Raw genomic sequence first — 20,633 nt, 5'->3', positions numbered from 1 at the left:
AGAGTTAAGTAAAGATCAGGCTCCATCTGTTCCACTGGGTATCAAATTTTTCGCTATCACCATTTTTGTAAAATAGGAATTTTTGTGTTTCATAAAAGAGTTTTAAGTAGGATATTGCAAAACGAATGTTCAATGATTTCTCAGTACATCTTGCTGTATAAATATATTATTTCAACCAAAGGATAAGAGTATTCTGCATACAAAACTTTTTACCAGGAGTACCTAAAATAAAATATTTTTTGGTAAAAACTATATGAAAGTTTGTTTTATCCTCTATGTAAAGTTGAAACGCATCTAGGAATGCTTGAACACAATCACATTCCCACAGTATATGTTCTATTGTCTCTTCCTCTCTGTGACAAAACGTACACATTTTACAATTTAATTTTTTAATTTTGAATAGAAACGAATTTGTTGCTAAAATCCTGTTATTTATTCTGTATTGAAACCATTGGAGTTTACAGTTTTTAGTTATTTTAAAAGGTAGTACATGTGTATATTGAAAATTTTCCATTCTCTGTTATCAATATCCAAAAGCTGACTCCATTTTATTGTACCTGCAGTCACTGAAGAGTTTTTGTTTAAAAATTCATTAAAAAACTGACTTTTTACACTTCAGTACATTGTAAATGTTTTTTCTAATGAAAGGATTTGGTAATCTTTTAAAGTTAGTGTCTGTACCTGACTGCGTAATCCAAGTTTTTATAGCATGAATAATACTTGCATATTCCAAGAAGTTAATTTTTACATTTGGATAAGTAGCAATAAAAGTTTCATAGCTAAAAAAAGTATCGTCCTCCTCAATAATATCATTAATGTGTCTGATATTATTGTCGAATAAATGTTTATTAAAATACATTTTCTTGCTAATATGGATCATAGGGTTGTAAAACAAAGGTGAATCTGCAGTAACATTAGACTCAGTACAACTGTTCTGTAATTCGATCCAGGCCTTGAATACATCTACCCAAAATTTATTTTTTAATGACTTTAAAAGTAGATTAGTGTATTCAATCCCACAGGATGTGAATTTATTTAGGTTAAAATTTGATATGAAAATACTCAACCCCCTATTTGTAGAGATAAGATGTCTTACCCAAAACAATTTCATTGAAGCAATAAATGATTTTAGATTTATCATTTTTAGACCACCATCCTCATATGTCTTGACAATTACATCCTTCTTTACCCTGTGGGTTGCACAACCCCACACAAAGGAGAAAAATAGTTTTTTTATGTTCCTACGTAAATTGAACTCGCCAAGGAGAACTTTGCTCCGTTTTGTGCTTAGGCAGGCATAACCAAGAACACATCATTGAATTGAAAAATTGTCATTTATTCTGTAAATGACGAAAAACAGTTAGGGGGTCAGTTGACTAGTACACAGAAAAATGGAAAACCCATCATCATCACAATATGAAAGCTGACCCCCTAGCACCAAAAAATTACAAACAATACTGCATTTATACACAATGTAGAAAACTATTTAGCTTATTAGGGGGTCAGTAGATTATACCTTGTATGTCAAACAATTTGTCATCATAATGTGCAAGCTGACCCCCTACTGACAAATACAACAATAATACACCAAGCAAAACCCAGTATAAATGCCACCCAATAGCTGCCTGCCCACAAAAAAGGTGGGCATCCACCAACAAAAACGGCCAAAATCCAATGATAATTGGATCCGCCCACCCAAAGGCGACTTGGCGCAGGTATAAAAAAGAAAATTGTTTGAAAAAAGGTACAAATGTACAAAATGAATACCAAAACATAGTAATATACATAGTCTCTTGACAGCAAGAATCTCCTGGACTGACAAGGTGTAAGACGAGGGAGAACAAGTAACATATATACAGTGTCTAGAGAAAGCAGAAATCTTCTGGACTGTCAAAGTGTAAACCAAAAGAAAAGGGGGGGGGGTTAAATTTTTTTCTAAAAAGCCAAAAGTACCCTATACAATATCTATAGACAGCAGAAATCTTCTGGACTGTCAAAGTGTAAACCAAAAGAAAAGGGGGGGGGGGTTAAATTTTTTTCTAAAAAGTCAAAAGTACCCTATACAATATCTATAGACAGCAGAAATCTTCTGGACTGTCAAAGTGATCCCCACCACCTAGCAGAAGCACCTTAGAAGATGACATATAATAGGAAGATACTAGAGATTAAATGACTGAATCCGAATATATCGGTGGAAAACATCCGAGTTCCACCTGCCTAACTTTTTAATAAGGTTTTCCGAGTATCCTAATGAAGCTGCATAAGTGGCCGCCCCAATTCTAAAGCTGTGACCTTTAAAATGTGATGGATTAAGACCAATGAACTGTACTGCTGATTTGAGATGGGAGGATACCTGGGAGTACGTAACAGGGGTCCCATCTGCATTTTGAAATAGAGGACCTGATGCATTATGCGACATATTCAAATATTCAGAAAGTGCTCGAACGGGACAGAAAGTAGACCCCATATTAGCTGTAAGTGATATGACAATCGGATTGTGGTTTTTGTTAGTTTTGAACTCCCTCATAATAATCCTGACCCCACTTAATGCTGGCCCCTTGTGCTCAAAATGAACGTCAGAGCGCTGCAGCACCTTATGACTACCAGCAGCTGTTTTTGCTGCAATCTCTCCTATCCTTAAAAAGGCATGAAAAGCCACAAGAAACATGGCTTTTAAGAGGTGTCGCTGGAAAAGCAGGGGAACTGTATTGTCAAGGGCATTGATTAATCTGTGTAGAATTGCAGGAGTGACCGGCAAACGCGTGTCCCTTGGGGAACCCAATGACTGACAACCCTTTAATATGTTGAACAAAGCCTAGCGTCACCTTTGTTGAAAAAAATCAATAATGGTCAGCTGACCAAAGGGAATAGAAATGATTGGCTAAGGCCCAACCAGAAGACTGTAAAGTCAGGTTTTAAAGAGAACTGTGTAAAAGAAGATTACATAAGTGTCGGTTAAGCCCAAAGCTGCAAACCATAAATATATGATGCTTATGATGTAATTAATTTAACCGGGGAACAACTGATACCTATTAACAACACAATGTACTTAGTCACATAAAGGTTATTATCTAGCAATGATCACTAATTTCTAATTCTTTACAATAGGCAATAGATGGGTTAGGGATGGACATCAGGATATGATTCAACAATGGTAACACTAATGTTTTAATAACTGTTATCTTTCCAATGGGAGTTAAATATCTCTTCCCCCATTGATTTAGTATAGATTTGATTTTTACTAATTTTGGATCATAATTTAATTTAGGTATATTTTGCAAGTCGACATCAAAATGTATTCCTAGTAAAGTGAATTTAGTAGTACTCCAATTAAATTTACTGTTGGGAATAAGAATATCGTTACTGTATTTTTTTTAGCCAATCCATACTGTTTGAGTTTTTGTGTAATTCATACATAGTCCAGACATTTCTGAGAAAGCATGTAAAGTTTTAAGAGTTTCCGAAAGACTTTCTTCACTACCATCAAGAATGATTGACGTGTCATCGGCAAGTTGGGAAATTTTTTTCTCCACATTACCAACTGTTATGCCTTTAATTTTTTTTATTTGTTCTTATTTCTATTGCCAAAATCTCTGCACATATCAAAAATATAAACGGAGATAAAGGATCCCCTTGTCTACAGCCTCTTTGAACATCAAAGACCTCAGACAGGTTGCACGATTTGGTTTTTCATATTAGAAACTTTTCATGACTAAATACCACCCAATATTTCTTAGATCAAAGGTTATACGAGTTTTGAATCCAGTCTCTAAATGAATGATTTTGTTTGCAAATTTACCATTTTATGAATTTTATTAAAAGAGAAAATGTAGTAATACCCCACGTATAACATCAATATTCACCAATCCGATTGAGATCAATATAGCGTTCACAACATGACAATGAGGCATTTAGGATAAGAAATATATTTGCAATGTTTTTGCCTTTGATATCTTTAAATATTATAGTGGTAGCCTTTTCCTCGTTCTGCAGTTGTAAACAATGCACTTATGAATTTTAATAAATATTACGTCTATTTTGCATATATATAAATATATATAATCCAAAATATAAGTAAATATCCATACAAGTAATAATATAATAAAGAAAAGTTAGAACGCCGAAAATAACTCAACCGTTTGAGTTATTTTCGGCGTTCTAATTTTTCTTTATATATTTATATATATATATATATATATATATATATATATATATATATATATATATATATATCAATGTTCTTATTTCGCACTGTGGACAATAGTAAGTAGAATGGAACAAATTAATTTGATCAAATTCGTGTCTCCATTGCAATCTTTCTGTTGAAATATATATAATGTTTTCTCACGTGTTATTAGATCTTTTAAAAATGTTTCGTAAATCAAGTAAGTCAAATGCACACAAGAAAAAAAAGCATCAAGCACATAACAACGGGGGGGGGGGGGGGGGGGGGGGGGGGGGGGGGCTGCCCTTATTCGACAATGTACTTTTAGTACTTTTTTCGTTAGCATTAAATGCAAAGTTAGATATTTTTACTTATGCCCCCTTTTTAAATAGTAGTAGCGAATTGTAATGAAACTATAAACTTTAACCTGTGAATAGAATTGAAGGATCCTCCCTTGCGCCCCCCCCCCCCTCATGATTTACGATTTAGAGCTCTGGGTATTGCTACGTATATTTGTTTGTCTGTTTTCGCATGTCAACAATTTTCTCAAATAAAATGCTTTCTTACTTCTTGTTTTATCGCGTGCACGAAGATAGCAAGTATTGCAAACAAAATTCATAACTCGAATAAGTGGGTAATGAAATCCCCCTTCCTGCAATGATTGCTGCCTTCAACACCCGATAAAACAACAAAGAAAGACATGCTGTGTATAGTTTTTGTTAAAGTCAATTTCATTCTTTATTTCTTTGAGTCCACTGACTCATCCGAGGAACAATTGAGCACATTGATAAGTACAGGTAATGCAGATCTCGAGAGAGTGAACGTACAAAGTAAACAGGTAAAATTAAACATCAAAGTGACTTTCTCTTAGTAGTATAGCAGCACTCAAAAATTCACAATTTCAAAAGATAGCTGACATTACTAGTACTAAAATAATTGAATTATTTTAAAAAACATTCGGTCTAGAATAATAATTTGGGTTTTCCCCCCTCATATCGTTATACAGTGGACATTTTAATATAAAATGAAATTCGTCCTCAATATCATGGAGATCACAACATGTACATAATGTATTAGATTATATAACGTTGTAGTGTCCACCTAATTTAATATTCAAAAGATGGTTAGACAACCTTCTTGCATTTTCATTCTTTGGGTTTTGTTGAATATGTTTGCGGGCAGAAATTATCGATAAGGTGTTGATGTAAGTAGCCTTATGAAAATCTAACAATATTTTTGAAACATTTTTTGTTTATATACATCTAGAAGTCTTTACTTTATAACAGAAAAATATTTAAAGTCTACTTGATTTTTTGACCATATATAGTTTATACAATTCACTTTTTTTATATGTAAAATCCATTTGTCGTCTCGTACCACTAAATCATCATAACAAGACTTGAGAATACAATTTTCTGTAGTTCTTAATTTTAACCTATATTTGAAAATTCTTAAGTTTCATTGTAACAGCCAATGGAAAACGCCCAAGTTTGAAATAAACCAATGATGTTGTTAGAGATCTTCCCGACACCAAGGATATATTTATAAAAATTCAAATGCACTTTTTCTACTTCGGCACATCTGTAACCCCCCCCCTCCCCAATTCAGATACATGAAAAGATAAACAAACTACTACAATGTAACGTCGATGGCACATTCGTTACTACGGAACAGCCAATACACATTTTGACCTAGACGACGCTCCATATTTGGTAATAAATTCATTGTCTAAGATGAAAGTAATGTCAGTTTTAAAAGAAATATCAGAGAAAAGCTGTATGAATGTAAATATATCAAGTTAAAATGCCACTTACATACATGTATGTACGCCTCCCAATGCTCTCATCGGGAAATGATAAAAGAGGATATAGACAAAACATATTTCAATGTAAATAACTTCTAAGTACATGAAACATTTCAAATGTACGCCAGTCCACAATTTCCCCATTCTATACTATTTTACAATCTATACGTAACATATGTGTATATCGATTGTACCCAACTACTCGTTGTCAATCTCCATATTCACACACGCCTTAAGGAGGTATGCTACACCAGAGAAATTTGATGTAGATGAAAAGTGGAGGATATGTACAACAATATTTTGAAATTGAAAATTTTCCAATCTACTTTATTTTGTAAAAAAAATACAGTTTTAGTAGAAGGTAATCTGAAAAAAAATTTAAAAACCCTGCTGGACTCGAACCTGCGACTTACATTTCAGCAGGCGGTATTCTAACTTACTGAGCTACTCGGCAACGTATTTAAATGGAAAAGGAAAAGTCAAATATTGCTCATATCGATTTTTTCATCCATGTTTTTAAAGGAAGTCAGCCATTATGACGATGTAGAGTACTACCTTAAAACATTTAATGATTTTGCACCATTACTGTCATGTAATATAGTAAATATCTATATACAATTGTGATGAGATAAATAAATCGAGTTCAGTTATCTAAAAAAAAAAATGACATCATTTGTTTAAAATTAATATATTTCAAGCTTACAATTATAATCAATCAACGAAAAATATGAAGTTTGTCGCCTTTCGAAAACAAACTTAGTGTTAAGCATTTAAGTACTTGGTAAAACTCTGAAGGAAAAAAACACACAAACAATCAACGGAAAAACGAGTACGATTGTTCTTGCGCGAAGATACATGTAATATACATTTTACTACTATTTTTAACAGTTTCGGTAGAGAGTTATTGGTTTGGAGAAAAACATATTTACAAAGATTGCGACCCCCCCCCCACCCCCCACCCCCCCACTAATACATACAATAGTAGGGGCCTAAATAGATGATTAAATTGACGATTAAACAAAAAAAGATATAAGTACATAATAACGAATTTCAAAACTTAAATTGACGTATTTAAAAAACAAGATATAAGTACATAATAACGAATTTTAAAAATATGATATTTTTCAATTTTATATATGCTGATTTTTCTAACCATTACCAAAAATTACGTAATAAAACTACACACGGATTTGATAACAATGCTAAGATTGGAAAGTGATCATTTTCTATACTCAAACACCAGTGCCGATACGCTAGTGAATGCAAACACATTAATTATCAGGTCTTTAATTACCGCCTGGTTGTCACTCTGTCGGCGGGGCGGTCGGCTTACACGACCAAGATAAGTCGATGGCGACCGTGAACACTGTTCAGGGTGCTGTAGAAGAGACACTCACACCTGGCGATGAGTTAGTCAAATTGTCATTAAAATGTCTGATCTCTAATTCTAGCTATGATCGTATTCCCTCCATCACAGTTGACAACTTTGGATTTTTTTGACAGCCTTTTCAGGTATGGAGAGCTTTATATTGATTTTTCAGAGATATATTTTCTACCAATAATATACATGTATATATATATATATATATATATATACATATATATATATATATATATATATATATATATATATATATATATATATATATATAATGTTCGTCGTAATTATAACGCTGTTATAATTTATATATGATAAAGTACAAAGTTAGTTTGATTTCTAGCTGACGTTTTGATAATAATTAGATGGCAATAACTGGGATATTGTTCTCACGTTGTAGGATGCCTTCGCTGCGAGCTTCTCCTCCTGAAGTTGGCCCTGTTTCCCCGGTAAGTACATGTTTTTAACTTGAAATATTTAGAGTAAGTTAAAAGACAGTTTACATCAATATACTCATACCTACGGTGGCTGGTTTAGGACAGGTGGAAGAATTTGTTTTCAAAATTCGTTCCGAAAAAAAAAATACGTTAAAGAGGTTCGCATCTGACATTTGGAGTAATGACAATTTTTTGGGAAGTGTATTTTTGATTTCTACATTGAAGGAGAATTAGGAAATTAAAAAGAAAAACTGGGGTCGCAACGCTTGTTATTGAGCTATAGTGTTCTAAATATGACCTTTTTGCACTTAAAATTTATTCAATTAAACTTGATTTTTCTGTTAGTGTCAACACAACATATGCAACACAAATCAATCATTACATAAAATAGATACATAATCATGTCCTCTAACACTACAGATGAAAAAAGAAATTAATACTAGTAAAGGAAATAAATAATGACCTTTTTGCTCTTGATATACGAAAAACTTCATGATATCAAATTTGAGAGTTTAAAAGGACATATTAGGAGTAATGTCAATTTCAAAAATTTTACATAATTTTCAAGGTCTGGTCTTCCAATTTAAAATGCAACTTTAAAAAGTGGGGGTTGGAGATCAAATTTTTGAATTATTGGCGAAAATACTGAATTTTTATACAAAATTTCGAGTAAATTGATTAGAACTTTTTTTAAGAATCGGTATTCTTTTTGGAAAAATATATCAACCAAGTTAATAAAGTACAACATTTGAGCTAGTTCCAAGTCTCAACTACCTGTATCATGAATTATAAAGCTGAAATACACGTATGGGGGTATAAAAATAGACGATACATTGGATGAAACAGAAACTGTAATATCATGCAGAATTAGAACTTTTTGATAAGTGAATCCTTCCGCCACAAGATATAGTCCCTGTCAAACCCTTTCAGAATTTGAATTGACACAAAAAATTTCAACTGAATAGGGTTTAGTAATAGATGTGTAATATATTTGCACGAATGGGATCAGTGTTGAACCAGTAAATACTTAGTTGTAGCATCCAGCGCAGTTGTACTCAAAACCTCAGGAGCTAAATTCCTTAAGTACATGTATACATGTACGTGTAGCTGCGTTAGTGTAGAACTCTCCGTTTTATTGTTTATTCTGACGTTTTCGGGAGAGGGCTAGAATTTCATATGATCTTCGTAATGGTACTATGACGTCACAGCCTACTGCACTACGATATGCAGTGAAATATGAAGTGCGAGCTTCGAGGACTTACGTACTAAAGGCTACTTCGTAATGCTGCAAAATATTTTTATAAATAACCTGTAATAAGCTCCGTGTATTTGTCTCCAATGTTGTTTGCACTAAAAGAGATCAAGTTTGCGCTTGGACATGTCTAATAAATGTGTTTTTCATTTAAGAAATGAAACTTATAATTATGTGTTTGTTGCATGTATCAAACGAAAAATTGGACGAAAAAGTATTGATGAAAAACTTTCCCGTCCAATTTTTCATTTGATACATGCATCAAACAAAGAATTATAAGTTTTATTTCTTATCATTTTATTATGTTTTTAATCTAGAAAAACAAATAGTTTCTCCCATCAAAAAGCTTGAATTAACATTTTTGAAAGGGCGCGTAGGAATACATATATGTAACAATGAAAACAACAACAAAACGGCATAGCTGTGCGTTGAGGTCAAGTACAGTTGCTATGCAGAATTAAATAGACTATACGCCAAATTAAAGGTGCAGTGGTTAAAAGCTGAATTACATATAAAGGAAGAGAACAAGTGGTGACTAGATTTATGCTGCATTGCGTTCGAAGAGACGTTGAACACTGGCTGTGTCGTAGGAACGGTGGAATGCAACAGTATTGATAAGTAAAAAGTTCAACACCTCTTCATATATAAAACGCACTCGTTGACTGAGCTCCATATAACGCAGTTCAATTCATTAATATCCCCGAGATCAAAAGTCGCCGCTTGCTCCTTCATGTTATCGAACTCGTAAAACAGAAGATACATACCGGGAACTCGTGTAATCTGTCTACTTCTACCATACCAGACAGTGGTCTACGTCATCAAGTTCACTATTCTGCCACGTCATCACTAAGACTATGTATGTTGTTTCTTTAAATTAATTTTTATTGTATTCATATCTTTGGCTGTGTTTACTTTTTATAGCAATGGAAAACAAAAATCAAACGAATGCATTTCGTTTATAATGCTTGTGTGGAAATTCCCGTTCTATAAATAGCGTTAAAATTAGAACGGGGAAGACGCATTCCAGAGAAAAGTAGTCCCGCTTGCTTAGTGCAGATGAACTCCGAATGAATTTTTTTTTACTAAGAAATCAAACGAATTTGTCATCCAATCAGCATCGTTGTTAAGTCATCACTTTAAAAGTTATTAAATGATTAAAGTATCATATACAACATCCTAAATTCTTCGTCTGCTCCACCGCCATGCTTGTTATCGCGAGATCTTTTCGGTGGATCTACCGAAAACCCTATCATTGACAATCAGCGCGAAAATTTATGGAGTTACTCGAGTCATTCCGACAAAGAAAGGAAACTCATATGGTGGCAGGAAAATTTACAGTCTTCTGTTCGTTTTTTCACTTGATTACAAATTTAAACCTTTTCAATCCCGACGAAATCTTTCTCCTCCGTACTAGTCTCGTTCAACCAGACACTCGGCTGTCTCAGTAAATCTACGACGAGCAGAGAGTCTGGTAAAGACACGCGATAATAACTGTTACCGCTAGGGAGCGCTAATTTAGTTTCTGTTGGATTCTCTCTGACATAAACAGTCAATTCCGAAATTTGATGCTAATTAGTTGATCCTTCATTAGTGATTACTAATGGGAAAATCATTACTACATGTACAATAAAAAATTACGCTCTTTGTCAGCTGGAAATTGTACTTTCACTTTTGCCTCCTAAAGTAATTTTGATAAAACTGTTTTACCATTTTCCGTCGGTAGAACAGCAAATAAATCCTTTCCTTTTACAAAAGTTTTTATAAACACTCTAGTTGTAAATGATTAACCTGAAACGGCAAATTCAATCTATTGCAAATTTCTTCGGTAGTCGTTATTTTGAAGGTGTGTTGAATCAACCAATCAAATTAAGGTAGGTAAATACTATTAGAAATTTCTGTCAATCAAATTTTTTTTTTCATTTAAATAACTTTAACAACTCATAAACTAACTAAAAAACTCATATTAGACATACCTTTGCGGGTTTATTTTTATACTATGTGCTACAGAGCACATATACCCCCAAATGCAAAAGCCAAATTTTAACACAAGAATGCATGATCTCATGTTTTATTAAAATATGCACCAAAGCACATCATATCAAGCTATAATATATAAAAACCAATAGCTATTCATTTACTGAGAGAATTTTTAAAGATATTCAATTGAAAACATACACAATTGCTGTTTAATCTGCTCACATCCTTCAGAAAAAAGTCACAGAATATCGCAATTTTGAAAAATTCTCAAAATCTAAATTGTTTACATGCCAGTTTTTCTTTAAATATTTAGAATTATATCTAAGGTTAACAGAAAAACATATTTTACCATAGTTGACCAGAGATATTTTGCAAAATGGTCTCTTGAATACGTAAACCCCCATTTTTAAATTTAAGTTTTACAATTATTCTTTACACACTTTGAAAAAAGTAAATTGTAACATCAAATACAGTCTTAAAATCAAGATTAACAGAATATGACAATATATATATATGTGTAAAACATACTGAAGATTTTGTCCTACCAGACAATTAGAACACGAGGAGTGGTGGGTGGGGGGATGTGGGGCACCCCCACCCTTTCCTTTTTCTCACAATTTTTTTGGTGTGTGTGTTATTCTTTTTTTTTTTTGGCTATCAATCATATCATACATAAAAATACATACATGCTATCTCATACTTATAGAAAAAATAAATATAGTGTAACATATATGTATATTCTAGCAACTACAGCTCATGTACAAATAATTTTGTTTCTTGAAAGTACTTGTGAAGAAGAGTTCAAGTATTCAACAACTTTGCTGATGATTTTCTGAGGATTTATAATTCTGGGTTTCTTTGAACCAAACACAAACTCACTAAAAACAGTTTGAATTCCACTGTGAGGGTCACGCCTATGTATGATTTTTAACTTGTTCAGGCTTAGATTGCAAGCTATGAGCCTTTTAGAGATCAATGTAGATATGACATTGCTTTGTACCATTGGAGCTAGTGAGGATTTGACACTATAATAATTCATGGTAAATATATCTGAAGATTCACATTTGAATGCTAAATTTGACTCGTACAGTTCTCGTAAACTACAAACATCAGACAAAGAAGTTATAACTGGAACTTTCTAGTCGGTGTTTAAAATTTAAAACCGGATACGTAAAAGCACTGACTTTCCTTAAATACCGAAATTTTGGTAAGCCTCGCTCTGACGTTACAAACGTTATCGCGTATCTTTACCAGACGCTCTGCTCTTCGGATAATTACGGAAAAAGCAGAGCGTCTGGTTGCACGAGACTACCTCCGTACTCGTCCATTGCTGTAAACACTACCTTATATGGGCACATGAAAATAACGTAACAATTAAACATGACGCACAAATATGAATCGAGAAATTTAAAATATATCAAAATGGTTTAAAATGGTAGAATAGGGCCTCACAAATCGTAAGTTGCAGGTTGTAAATTTATAAAATAAAAAGAAACAGAATTATCATTTTATTTACGTAAGAAAGCCAGGAAGTGTTTAGAATGATCGAAAATGTTGCGGGAATGAGTCACTCCCGCATCTGCACCATTACGGAGATCCTAAGGAGTTGTAATCCCCCTCCCGAAGTCGGAGAGGGTTACATTATTTCAGCAAGTATACGTGAATTTTACATTTTCAATATGTTTGTCCTCGATATCTTTACCAATTGAAATGATAGTCATTTTCTCATAAATGTGAGCGATGTGCGTATGAAACTTGACGACTATTTTAACGACTGGGAATTCCGACAGAATGAAAGTAAAATGTAAATATAAAGAATAAATTTCAGTTTTGAGAATACACTGGAGCATGATTAGCAGCGTTTCACGCCAGCATAGGCTTTTCATGAAGCGCTAGCGTGCTTCATGAAGTAGATATACATGTACATGTACGCAGACGTAATCATCGCAGTTCATTCCCTCGTGTATTTTCAACAATAAAATTCATTTCTTAACTGTACACAAACGAGGTGACAGTGTGACCCTGTGCATCTAATGTAATGCAGAGTATGTTTCCTCTTTATAGTTTACTAAGCATATGATTTCAACTCTACAATCGGATATCATAGACGAGGAATTGTCCTTGGTAATGACCTCGAGGAAAAGCCCATCCTATGCAGTCCAGAACTCAGAGCGCACAACTCGGAGCCATGAAGAGGTGTCCAGATTTTAAATTATATTGTCATCTTTTTCAAAACTGATGCATCCAATGTTTACTACATACGTTAATTACATGTCCCAATGAATCTGATGTAGATCCAAATTTATAAACTTCACGGAACCTTGTTTATAACTGCTGTGTTTATTTCTACAGAATTTGGATGACTATGAAATGTGGAGAATTGGTGCAAGCTTAAGGCACTTCGCCACATTTGAAAACAGACGGTCACTTTTCAACAAGAAACGAGCTCTGGAAATATATGAAAGTCCCTGTTGCCAGAGCAACAAACAAGCTAAACGATGTAGCGAAAAAAAATGCCTTAAATCAACGGTAAGTGGAGTTATTAATGGTGTGATATTTGAAACGGTCAGTTGTTAGTTTCCATGGTAGCAAAAACAACAACACTTGACCCCCAAACAAATGTACGTCAGAAGATCACCATGGAGATATTGAAAAAGACAGGAACAATTAAGAAAAAGTGAACGATTTACATTTGCTTCAGATTGATTTCTAACCAATTCATTAATTAAACTTTCAGATCGAAGAAAAACATTTGACAAGAATCGTGCATACTATGGAGGCTGCTCTACAGAATGGTGGAATCACAGGCGATGGACGGACAACACTAGGGTTGCCTACAATTGTTGGGAAACACAACGATTTGAACAATATCTCTGCCGAAACGCTAAGGGATTTAATGAAAGGCAAATATGCTGACACCATTGCGAGTTATCGAATTATTGACTGCCGATACCCGTATGAGTTTGAAGGAGGTCATATTCAGGTACTAGAATTATAAATGCAGATTTTCCATTTTAGTACTGAATTTTCAATTAATCGTACCTCAGTGTGCACCAGCAAGATGGCAACTGACATGATTGAAGAAATAATTCATTTTCCTTCACACATACAGGGCGCAGAAAACATTTATACAGAAGAGAGCATTCTAGGTTTACTTCGCGCCAGACACAGCGCCGCTACAAACATCAAACGCAACATTTTAATCTTTCACTGCGAATTCTCCACGGAAAGAGGCCCAACAAAGCAAGTACTTGTGGACAGTATCTGATTCCCGCCATTAAACTATTCATGATTTTATATACCCGCTTTTTATTAGAATAGAATCATATAAAATGATTTTCCTTCTTAAACTATTTTGTAGATGCCGGTTTCTTAGAAACAAAGACAGGGACCTCAATAAAGAGAACTACCCAGTTCTGAACTTTCCAGAAATCTATTTATTACATAATGGCTACATGGACTTTTATACAAGCTACAAGGTACGTACATGTATACAAAGGGCAAAGTCAAATGCGTAACAAAAACCTAAATTCATATAATTATCATGAATTACCCTTTAAAAAAAGGAGTGGTTCACGATTTTGATAAAAATATTTTACATTTTTTATGTTAAACATTAAAAATATAACTTATCTAATGTTCACAGCCAAAATTTTGACCTGAATGCAAGAATAAAAGCAATATTTTAGCCTTAAATCTGTGTTATGTAAACAAAGACTCGGATCTTTTATGTAAACAAACAAGTGAAATATTGATTTTGTAATATAATGCATCTTGATTTTGCATAGTCACAAATTTCAACTTTTAGATGACACATTTTACACCAAAATTGCTTGAAATGTGAAAGATAAAATAAACTTAGATCGATATCCACTTCTTTTGAAAATTTCGTAAACCACAATCTTTGTTTACAAAACAAACAATAAACTCTCTAACATGAGCTTCTGTGATAATGTATAACCTTAATTTTCATGTGAAATCTTTCAAACACATTAGACAGTAGATTCTGTTCATTAAAAGTCAAAAACAAAATTTTGGGGAAAATCATGAATCAGTCCCTTTAAAACGATGATGACTATTTATCAAACATTGATCATCTTAAAGTATAAATCATACACCTTTTCTATTGTACTGTTTTATTATAGGATTAAACATTCTTTTTGAAGAACTTTTATGTTAAGTTTGTGAGTAAAATGTCCGGAGTTTTCACATCGATAAATTCTTCAAAAAGAATGTTTGATTCTTATAATTCCAATTCATTCGCTTTATTAAAAATTGCAAAAATTTGAATAGTTTTCAGGCGTGAACGAATACATCGCGTTTTCGGATTTATTGATGTATAAACTCTTGTTCAGCTTTATTTTTGTCCAATCAAAACAATTGTAATAAATAACATTGGAATTATTCACAAATGAAAAGTTCAAAAATTGATCACCTTAAAGTATAAATCATACACCTTTTCTATTGAAATTTATGGCAGTTTTGACTCCCCCTCCCTCAACTATTTTAGCCGGCATCGATCTTTTGATCTCGCCTCTTACTGGTGGTTATAGGAGTATTATCCACCGAAACAGATGTGCATTCTAAATAGTTCATGTGTTGTGAAGTGGTGAACGAAATGGTTTATAAGGGTGTATGAATGGTGACAATAACGAACAGTGATCAATCTCATAACTTCGTAAAGCAATACAAAATAGAGAGTTGGGCAAACATGTGTATATATACATATGTTTCCTCGATTAAACCTGACAAAAAATGCTACATTTATGTTATTTCTACGGTGGCTGAGTGACACAGCAGTGGCAAGAGCCCTGTGCCATTGTGGTACGCATGCGTATACCAAGCTCTGTACACCGAATCTTGTTTTCTTTTCATCTAATAATCTACCTTGACCTTCCGTTTCACAAAGTACGTTCAACAGGCTTGAAGGTTATAAAACTCTTTTACCGTACTCATACTCAAACTCAGTCATGTTTTTTTAAAAGTACAACTCTGAGCAAGCTCCGAAGCATACTCGAAAATTTTTGAGCATGTACTCCATTTGAGTGTGAGAATGGTTTTATAACAATTTTATAACCTTCACTTTTGAGTATGAGTACGATTTAGAGCACAGAGTTCGAGTTTGAGAATAAAAACGTGCTCAATTTATTTTATAACCTCTAAACTGACTCCTCTACAATGTACAATTTAAAACTTGTGTCTAAGGTTACTGGAAGTTGAAGACCGACTAAAACAATGTGTTGCTATGTCTTCACCTCAGGATCACTTGAATATAATAAAATATTACTAAGCTTCCGGTTGGCTATCAGATACTCCACTATTACTAATCTTCCGGTTGGCTATCAGATACTCCACTATTTTCGTATACCGCACGGAAGCATGTATTATCACCATTTCTTTTGTGTCTTTATGAATTTGTGTTGTTTAAATTGTTCATATAGAGTAAACTGAAATAATAAATTCAGAAAAATGGTCACCGAAACAGAGGAAGGAGGGGGGTGGTGGTGGTTAAACATGTATATATAATCATCGGATTATGAACTTATCCCAGAAAACGTACTCCAAACAATATAATCTTCTATTCAACGGCTAAAATTTAAAACGCAGAGAGCTTATTTCAAATTGTTAGTTTAGTACTGTATAAATACATGTAGATATGTTTCGTTTTACAAATCGAGGGGAAAATACATATTTACATGAGCTTTTCTCCTTTATATTTGTAAACGAGAATCGCACGTTAGGCACTATATGGACGAGTTCATTGCTGATTAGAGAGGTTGGATGTTAGGACAAACTGCATAGCACGCCGGAGTATCTGCCTATATTAAATAAACGAATAACCAGAGTCTCTGTACATAGTATGTAAATGAATAGATAAAATAATGAATCAATATTAAATCAAATAAACAAACAGATCTAGAGGAGTTACTTTGATATATACAGTAATTATTTTTCCTTTGAATGTTTGATAAAATTAAACTCTCAGGAGTACATGCTGTACTTTTATATAAACTAAAATTTACCACTAACCAATATGACCGTCTTGTCCAAATATTTGATTAACAGAGTAATCATTTTTGATAAATAACAAACTAAATCGATACATATCGCGTTTAAAATAATCGCATTAAAAAGATTCGCTCCTGAATTTTGCAGTATTGTCCATTGGGGTGGGGTGGGGGATAAATTATGATTGATTTCTATGTTAAGGGAGAATTATGATATCAAAAAGAAAAACTGGGGTCATAGTGCATGGTAATGAGTTACAATGTGATGAAACTTTTTTTGCACTTAAAATTTACTAAAGATTTATTAACATAACCTAAATTTGTATATTAATGTCAACACAGCACAAGCAGCGGAGACCAATTATAACATAAAATAAATACACACTTGGTCTTCTAACAATATAGATAGGAAAAAGTTCAACATCAGAACACCAGTAGATTGGAAATAATTACCTTTTTGCACCTATCAATTATACGAAAAAATTCATCTGGAATTTGAGAGTTCAAAAGAACATAGGACTAATGTGATTTTAAAAAAAAAAAAAATAACAGTCTTTCCTTAAAATTTATGATGGAACTTAGGAAGGTAGGGGTTAGGATAATATTTTTGAATTATTGCCCAAAATGCTGAATTGTCATACAAAATGAAATATATTCAAGTCTCAACTACTTGTATCATAAAGTACAAAATTGAAATACACGTACAGGGGAATACATATTATAATAATACCATATTTATACAGCACCCTTTTCATACATTATGTACGCTCAAATGTGCTTTACACTGACAATATTGACAATGTTAGTCAAAACAAAAATAAAAATCATGCAAATTTATATCTTTTTGATTAAAGAATATCCTTTCGCCGCAAAATGTCGTCCTGTACAAACCAAACATGGAATCGACATACAAATTTTCAACTTGAAAGACCTAAGTAGTAAATATATGATATATTTGGGCCAATAGAATATATATTGAATTAGTATCTACATGGTTATACTATAGGATCCTGCGTAGTTATACTCAAAAGTGTCAACACTCTGAATACTATTTTGGCATAGTGTAACATATTCATATAAATCATTTAAAGGGGGTATAGACACGATTTGAACTGAAAATTTTCAAATTTTATTTTCTACATTTTAAATATTTACAATGCCTAAGTAAGGTATTTCTAATGGTCAGCAAAAAGATTTAATGTCATTCGTCGTGTTACAAGAGATATAAAGCTCACAATTCTTTGTTATATAAACAAGGCTCGTGTCATGTTTGTGTTTACATAGGTTAAATATACTAGTAAACGTTTCGTTAAAAGCTGATTTTTCAATTTACAAGTTAATTCTAAACACAATTAAACAGTTTCTAGTGTTTGTCGCATCTCATTTTGTTTTAAACATATTTTCTATCTATATGTAAGCAAAAACATGACTCGAGCCTTGTTTACAAAACAAAGAATTGTGAGTCTTGTATCTCGCTTGTAACTCAACAACTGACATTCAAATTGTTGCTGACCATTAGAAATACCATGGAATGTGGAAAATAAAATTGAAAATTTTCAGTTCAAATCCTGTCCATGCTCCTTTAAAGCTGAATATCTATCTATTCCGTTATTCAAAAAACCACTAATTATAACCTTTTAGACACTGTGTGAGCCACCAAGCTACAAGCCCATGCTTCATAAAGATCACTCAAAAGACCTCAAGTTTTTCCGCAAGAAGTCCACGGCCTGGTCAGCGGGCGAGAAAAAGAAGCACGCTCGTCAGTTACTCAGATTCTAAGAACAAACACCGTGCATTTGAATGTTAAATTGATTTGAGTGGGTAGGACGGTAAAATACTTGCCAACAATTCAAGAAAGAATCTACAGATTCGGAAGACAATGGACAATATTTGTTTGAAAGACAACAATCACTACCTGATATTCTCATAGACTGGGGAACTTTCACGCGCCACATTCGTTGGTTTCTTCAAGACTGAGGAACTTCCTCGTGCGACCTCTGTCGGTTTCTCCTAGACTGGGGAACTTTCACGTGTCACCTCTGTTGGAATTTCTTAGGCTGGGGAACTTTCACGTGCGACCTTTGTTTGTTATGACTGCTCAGCAGTTACTGTTATCATTTATGGAAGTTTAAAATAGTGCTTTATCTATTTATTTAAACTGTTGTTGATTTATTGTTATACATGATTACATTGAATAAAGTGATATATACAGCAATTCATGTCTGTAGTTATCATCTGTAACAAAAAAGTGTGATGTGATGCGATAGATTTGTTCAACGGAATTGTTACCATGGATAAATGCATACATGATTCGAACAGCTGTCGAAAAAGCAGAATATTTTAGGAAGTAGAATGAATCAACTATACTTTTATTTTCAAAATAACATCAAATAAGACCAATGACTTTATAATATAACCTTATTTTAAAGATGTTAATCAATATACATGAAGAATGTAATTCGGAATTCCTTTATATTCACGAATCGCTGATATACGTTTGCAACCTTTATATACGCATGCGTACGGGTAAAGGATACACGTAGTCGAAAAAAGATAGCACAAACGCCAATCTAATTAAAATTATATCCTATGATCCGCTACGATAGTAGATGAGCGGATCATAGGATTTAATTTTAATTAGATTGAACAAACACTAATTAATTATCAATAAATTTCGTTTACGAGTTAGAAAGTAGGCCGTCATTCTATTCCAACGAGTTAGAAAGTAGGCCGTCATTCTATTCCAACGAGTTAGAAAGTAGGCCGCTTCATACCAAATTTGAAAAGAATTGGAATGATAGTTATCAAGAAGTATTTTTACTGTATAACAATATATGACCACGCCCTTGCACAAGAACCCCTGCCCCGGGGGTCATGAAATTTACAATTTTGGTAAAAGTTTCCTGGCTCATCATTACTATATACTCACTTTCTCTGCTAGATGCCCAAGAGTAAAGAAGAAGATTTTTAAAGAAATACATCAATTTTACAGTTTTTACCCCAAAATTAAGGCTCTTTAGGTGTGTGTGTGTGTGGGGGGGGGTCATGAAATTTATTATTTCCGGTCCCCTTTACCTACAGATTCTACATACCAAATTTGGTCAAGATTAGCCCAGTAGTTTCTGGGAAGTTGTTAACGGACGACGACGGACGCAGACCAATGGCAATATGTCACCTGAGTGACTCAGGTGACCTAAAAAAAATTCAAAGGTAGCAACTAAAATTTCATTAATCGTCAAACTTAATTATTAAACTTGACTACACATTCAATAATTATCGTATGCCTTTGTAGACGGATATGGCCTTTCATATTAGCAAATTTCATCTAAGGATGCTTTGTGCCAAGTTTGGTTCCCTAAACATTCGCATATAGAACTTTGATCCCCTATTGTGGCCCCGCCCTAACCCCAGGGGTCATGCTTTTAACAAACTTGAATCTCCACTATGTTTTTAGGAAGCTTTCATGTAAATTTAAGTTTTTCTGGCTCAATGGTTCTTGAAAAGACTTTTAAATGATATAACCTTATTTTTACATTTTTGTGATTATCTCACCTTTGAAGGGGACATGTCCCTTTATTTCAACAAACTGGAATCCCTTTTACCCAAGGATGC

General features: G+C 33.4%; 1 protein-coding gene across 1 annotated transcript; it reads left to right on the top strand.

The window, feature by feature from the left end:
- The first annotated feature begins 1,607 nt into the window (after positions 1–1,607).
- On the top strand, positions 1,608–19,191 carry LOC130047292 (M-phase inducer phosphatase-like). The gene is made up of 7 exons (XM_056141942.1): positions 1,608–1,715; positions 13,078–13,209; positions 13,366–13,542; positions 13,751–13,996; positions 14,126–14,256; positions 14,375–14,492; positions 18,663–19,191. Exons 1-7 carry the CDS (start codon positions 1,608–1,610, stop codon positions 18,798–18,800), a joined length of 1,050 nt encoding a protein of 349 aa, XP_055997917.1. The 3' UTR covers positions 18,801–19,191.
- Positions 19,192–20,633: the final 1,442 nt, after the last annotated feature.

This window comes from Ostrea edulis, chromosome 6 (assembly GCF_947568905.1).
Source record: "Ostrea edulis chromosome 6, xbOstEdul1.1, whole genome shotgun sequence".
In the NCBI taxonomy this organism is placed as follows: Eukaryota; Metazoa; Mollusca; class Bivalvia; order Ostreida; family Ostreidae; genus Ostrea; species Ostrea edulis.
The sequence above is the reverse complement of the archived record's forward strand: the minus strand, read 5'-3'. Positions and strand labels throughout refer to the sequence as shown.

Bases quoted from the DNA above. Each gene is read 5' to 3' on its own strand.
- LOC130047292 (XM_056141942.1), top strand. From the start codon at position 1,608: ATGCCACCCAATAGCTGCCTGCCCACAAAAAAGGTGGGCATCCACCAA. The intron at 13,543-13,750 runs GTAAGTGGAGTT...TTAAACTTTCAG, and splicing joins AAAAATGCCTTAAATCAACG to ATCGAAGAAAAACATTTGAC. The intron at 13,997-14,125 runs GTACTAGAATTA...TCACACATACAG, and splicing joins TTGAAGGAGGTCATATTCAG to GGCGCAGAAAACATTTATAC.